This window comes from Gorilla gorilla, chromosome 13 (genome assembly GCF_029281585.2).
Source record: "Gorilla gorilla gorilla isolate KB3781 chromosome 13, NHGRI_mGorGor1-v2.1_pri, whole genome shotgun sequence".
Taxonomy (NCBI): Eukaryota; Metazoa; Chordata; class Mammalia; order Primates; family Hominidae; genus Gorilla; species Gorilla gorilla.
In genome coordinates, this window is record NC_073237.2 from 87,197,751 (window position 1) to 87,204,276 (window position 6,526).

The window sequence follows — 6,526 nt, forward strand, 5'->3', positions numbered from 1 at the left end:
TAAAATGAAAATGCTAAGTGGTGGCTGGGTGTGGTCGCTCATGCCCGTAATCCCAGAACATTGGGAGGCGGAAGCGGGCGGATCACCTGAGGTCGGGAGTTCAAGACCAGCCTGACCAATACGGAGAACCACTGTCTGTACTGAAAAAAAAAAAAAAAATTAGCCGGGCATGGTAGCGCATGCCTGTAATCCCAGCTACTTGGAACTCTGAGACAGGAGAATCACTTGAATAAGGGAGGCAGAGGTTACAGTGAGCCGAGATCGTGCCATTGCACTCCAGCCTGGGCAACAAGAGTGAAACTCTGCCTCAAAAAGAAAAAAAAAAAGAAAAGAAAAAGAAAAAAATAGAAAATGCTAAATGGTAAGAAACAACAGCATAATAAACATTTGTATGGTGTTGATGGACAATGCATTTGAAGATAATATTTGAAGAAATCATATTACAATTAACTTCTGTTCTTACTCATTGGAGCTTGATGCCTCTAAAAACTTCGTCATTGCAACCACCTCTGGTGCTTTAAAAAAAAAAAACACATAGTCACACAGGTGCAGGGAAATCAGAATCTCAGGTAATGAGACCCAGGCCTCATCATTTGTAAGCTCCCCAGGTGATTTGACTCAAAGCCAAGATTGAGGACCGGTGACATGGATCTCTACACATAACCTGCCTAAATAGATTCTCTAGAAGCAGTTAATAAATTCCACATGAACTCTGGAAGAGGATATGAATTTGATGTACAGTATGTCCTCAACGTCTTTGAAAGCCTCTTGGACACTTCACCTTTAAGCAAGATTAGGTATAGTGAAACCACTTATTCCTCACCAACATTATAACTATACATCTTTGAACGCACCAATGGTGTTGGAGGACCTGCTGTACATTGCTTCCATAAAGTCAATTTTCAGGGAATTCCAAAACGAAGTGAGGACTTCCCATATATAAAAAGATGGCTGTGATTCCACCTGGATGACAGGGTTATTGCTCAGAAACTAAAGGAGGCCGCCTAGGTATAGAGGATTCAGTCATGAGGTTTCTGCTAAACAAAGGATCCCAGAATCCTCACCCACTCCAGTTAAAGGCATAACGAAGAAAACAATATTCACATAGGAAATGCAGAAAGGAATAAAGCCATCAAGCCACAAAAATAATGTGACTAAGGGGCAGGATTTGCAGATGTAGGGATTTAATGTGGTTGCCCTTTCTAACCCACACAAGAAAAAGGATGGAAGAGATCATGAGATTCGACTGTTCTGCTGCGCAGCCTCCACAGGGCGCTTTGAATGTCCCTGTTTCTCAGGCTGTAGATGAAAGGGTTCAGCATGGGGGTGACCACAGCGTACATCACTGACGCCACCACACCATTCCTGGGGGGTGGTGCCACAGCTGAAGTCAGGTACACGCCAATGCCTGTTCCATAAAATAAGCAAACAACTGCCAGGTGAGAGCCACAGGTGGAGAAGGCTTTATACTGCCCATCTGACGATGAAATCCTTAGAATGGAGGGGACAATTTTATAGTAAGACAAAAGGATCCCTGAAATGGGAAGAAAACCAAACATAGTACTATTGAAATACATGAATATGCTATTGATGACGCTGTCAGAACAGGCAAGGTTGAGAAGTTGAGATGGCTCACAGACAAAATGAGAGATTTCCACATTCTTGAAGAAGGTGAATTGTAACACAATCTAACTGTGCAGCTAGGAATCCAACAGGCTAAGGAAAAAGGACACCAAAACTAAGAAGACACAGAGGTGAGGATTCACGATGACTGGGTAGTGCAGAGGGCGACAGATGGCTACAAAGCAGTCATAGACCATCACAGTCAGGAGCATGTCTTCTATACATGCAAAAAGGACCAAGAAAGACATCCGTGTCAGGCAGCCCGCATAAGAGATGACTCTGCTATGCGACTGCATGTCCACAGTCATCTTGGGAACCGTGGCCGAGGTGAAACTGATGTCAGCCCAGCACAGGTTGGAGAGGAAGAAGTACATGGGGGTGTGGAGGTGGGAGTCAGAGCTGACAGCCAGGATGATGAGCAGGTTCCTCAGCACCGTGACCAGATACATGGATGGGGACAGCCCAGCGAGGACAGGCTGCAGTTCTGGATCCTCTGAGAGTCCCAGGAGGAGGAATTCTCAGACACCTGTGAGATGCCGTGGCTCTGTGTGACTTGGACACCTTGGGAAGAAAAGAGGATTGGAAAAATAAAAGATAAAAACCAGCCCTTAATGCTGTGTGTATATTATGGATGCAAGCAATTCACAAGGAACATTTTCACACTTGAGGACCATACACCGTCAGCAATATTTCTCAGTTGTGACAAGCCCAAAAGTCTCAGAATTATTACATGATTTACTTTTTTGCTATTCAACTCCTTCTGTACATACTACTTTAGAGAAAATCCACTGAAGAATGTTAGAAGACCAAAACGTAATATATAACAAATCCGTGATCTCAGTAAAATATGGCCTACTCTTTTCAGAAAAAATAAAATGCAATGAAGATGCTCTTCTCTCTTTAAGAAAAAGATCTCAGTCTAATTGAAAGAAATTAAGAAGCAGTGAAATACACTCTGTTTTATTCTGACACCGTGCGACAAATTCCTTTGATGTAGAATATGTAAAAGGATGATAAAAGAGCTAGGACCGCATTGTCTAAAAACAAAATAGAACCTTAGAGTTCTTAATCGGAAGACCTTTTAATATGCCAGTTACTTTTCATATTTATTATCATTCTTAGGTTTTCTAACATCATTTCTTCAGAAAAGTACATGCACAATCAAATATAGGAGCTGTGTTTCCACATTAATTGAATATATAACTCTTGGCCGAGCGCCATGGCTCACACCTGTAACCCCAGCACTTTGGGCGGCCGAGGCCGACGGATCACCTGAGGTCAGGAGTTCCAGACCAGCCTGGCCAACGTGGTGAAACCCCATCTCTAGTGAAAATTAAAAAAAAAAAATTAGCCGGGCGTGGTGGCGGGTAACCCTAGCTACTCGGGAGGCTGAAGCAGGAGAATCCCTTAGAACCTGGAAGGCAGAGGTTGTACACCCTGTGGTATGATTTTGGATATCCTAGGGAGATATTGCTCCTGACATCAGAGTGGGTGTACACCCTGTGATACTGTCTGTAATATCCTAGAAAGATGTTGCTCCTAATATCACAGTGGCTGCACACCCTGTGATATTAATTGTAATATCCTACAGAGATATCACTCCTAATAATACAGTGGGTGTACACCCTGTGATATTATTCAGAATATATTACAGAGATACGACTCCTGATATCACAGTGAGTGTACACCCTGTTTGTACACCCTGTGATATTATTTGTAACAACTTAGAAAAATATTACAGCTAATATCAAAGTGGGTGTACACCCTGTGATGTTCTTTGTTATCTACTTGGTAGATATTACTCCTAATATCACAGTGAGTGTACACCATGTGTGTACACACTGTGAAATTATTCATAATACCCTAGGAAGATATTACTCCTAATATCACAGTGGGTGTACGCCCTGTGATATTATTTGTAATCACCTAGAGAGATATGATTCCTAATATTCCAGTGGGTGTACACTCTGTGATGTTCTTCGTACTATCCTAGAGAGATATTTCTCCCAGTATCTCAGTGGGTGTACACCCTGTGATATTATTCATCGTATCCTAGAGAGACATTACCTCTAATATCACAGTTTCTGTACACCCTGTGGTATTATTCATAATATCCTAGGGAGATATTATTCCTAACATCACAGTGCGTGTACACCATGGATGGACACCCTGTGATGTTTCTCGTCTTATCCTAGGGGGATATTACCCTTAATGTCACAGTGGGTGTACATCACGTGTGTACACACTGAGATGTTACTCGTAATATCCTAGGGAGAAATTACGCCTAAAGTTACACTGGGTGTACACCATGTGTTTATGTTCTCTGATGCCATTCGTAATATCTTAGAAAGTTATTAGTCCTAGTGCCACAGTGGGTGTATACCATGTGTGTACACTCTGTGAAGTTATTGGTATTATCCTAGGGAGATAGTTCTCGTAACATCACCGTGGGTGTACATCATGTCTCTACTCCCTGTGGTGTTATTGGTTATGTCCTGGGTTGATATTACCCCTAATATCACCGTGGGTGCACACCATGGGTGTACATTCTGTGATGTTATTCATAATATCCTAGGGAGATATCACTCCCTGTGTCATAGTGGGTGTACGGCCTTGTGATATTATTGGTAGTATCCTTGGGATGTATTACTCCTGTTATCACAGTCGGTGTACACCCTGTGATAGTATTTGTCATATCCTAGGGAGATATTACTGTATACCTTGTGATATTATTCATGACATTTTAGGGAGCTATTTCTCCTAAAGTCAGAGTGGGTGTACACCCTGTAATATTCTTCCTAATGTCACAGTGGGTGTACACCATGAGTGATATTTTTTCTAATATCCAGCAGGGAAGAGGATGATATTGCTTCCAATATCACAGAAGGTGTACACCCCCCTGTGACATTGTTCCTAATATCCAGGGAAGGAGAGGATGACATTATGCCCAATATCACTGGGGGTGTACCACCTGCCGCCGGGATATTGTTCTTAATATCCGGAGGTGGAGAGAATGATGTTACTCCCAATATCACAGGGGGTGTACACCACCCCTGTTTGTAAACACGCCCTGTGATATTGTTCCAAATGGCCTGTGAAAGAGTAACTATGACTCCCATTATCGCGGGGGGTGTTCAGCCCCGATGATATTGTTTTCTAACATCCAGGGAAGGAGAGTATGCTATTACTCCCAATATCACAGGGGTTGTACACTCTTTTGTGTTTTTGTGCCCAATATCCAGGAAAATAGAGGATGATATTACTGCCAATATCGAAGTAATTGTAAAGCACCCCTGTGATATTCTTCCTCATATCCAGAAAGGAAAATAATGATATTACTCCCAACAGTATAGGAAATGTATACCCGCGCTGTGATATCTTTCCCAATATCCAGTTGGGGAGAGGATCATATTACTTCCAATGTCGCAGGGTGTGTACACCCCCTCTGTGATCTCGTAGCTAACATCCAGGTTTGGGGAGGACGACATTACTCCCAATATCGCAGGGGGAGTACACTCCCCCATGACCTAGTTAGTCATTTCCTGGCTGGAGAGGATGATATTACTCCCAGTATCGCAGGGAGTGTACACACCCCTGTGAAAATCTTCCTAATATCCAGAGGGAGAGAGGATGATATTACTCCCAGTACCGCAGGGGGTTTACACAGCCCTGTGATACTCTTCCTAATATCCACAGGGAGAGAGGATGATATTACTCCCAGTACCGCAGGGGGTGTACACAACCCTGTGACATTGTTCCTAATATCCAGAGCGAAAGAGGATGATATGACTCTCAATATCGCAGGTGGTGTACACTCCTCCTGTCCTATTGTTCTGAATACCCTGGGAGGGAGAGGATAAGGTTACGTTGAATATGGCAGGGAATGTACACCCTCCCCCTCTGATACCCTTCCTAATGTCCAGGTGAAGAGAGGAAAATTTTACTCCCAATATCGCAGAGGCAGTACACCCCACCTGTGATGTTGTTCCCAATATGCAAGGGGGGAGAGGATGATACTACTCCCAATATCGCAAGGCTGTTCACATCCCCAGTGACATTTTTCCTAATATCTAGGGGAGAGACAATTATATGACAGCAAAGGTCACAGGGTCTGTACATCCCTTCCTGATATTGTTCCTAATATCCAGGGGGGAAGAGGATGATATCAAATATGAAAGGGGGTGTACACCCCCCACCCCTACAATATTGTTCTTAATACTCATGAGGGGAGATGATGATATTACTCCAAATAACGCAGGGGTTGTTGATACCCCCCTGTGATATTGTTTCTGATATCCAGGGGGGAGAAAATCATATTACTTCCAATATTGCAGGTGGTGTATACCCCACCTGAAATATGGCACCGAATATCCAAAGAGGGAGAGGATGGTATTAATACCAATATCGAAGTGTGTGTACATGCCCCTTGTGGTATGGTTTTTAATATCCAGTGGGTGGGAGGATGATATTAGTCCCAACATCCCAGAGGGTGTACACTACCCCTGTGATATTGTCCCTGACTTCCAGAGGGGAGAGGATGATATCACTCCCAATATCTCAGAAGTTGTACATCCCCCGTGATATTGTTTGTCATATCCAGGGAGGCACAGGATGGCATTCCATTGAATTTCGCGACAGGCGTACACACACAGTGTGATATTGTTCCTAATATCCAAGAAGGGAGAGGATGATATTACTCCCAATAAAGCAGTGGGTGTACATTACCCCTGTGTTATTGTCTCTAATATCCGGGGCCGGGGGATGGGGGGAGAGGATAACATTCCCTCAAATTTAGCAGGTGGTTTGACGCCCCTTGTGGTGTTGTTTTAAATATCCAGCGGGGAAGACAATAGTACTATTTTTGATACTCCGATTCATCCGCTCCACCTTTCCGGAACTCTGA

General features: G+C 43.4%; 1 protein-coding gene across 1 annotated transcript; it reads right to left on the reverse strand.

The window, feature by feature from the left end:
* Positions 1-1,202: 1,202 nt before the first annotated feature.
* Positions 1,203-2,222, reverse strand: LOC129524489 (olfactory receptor 7E24-like). Its single transcript, XM_063697071.1, is given in 1 exon segment — positions 1,203-2,222. A coding segment is annotated over 1 exon segment (870 nt). The 5' UTR covers positions 2,073-2,222.
* Between the last annotated feature and the right edge of the window lie 4,304 nt (positions 2,223-6,526).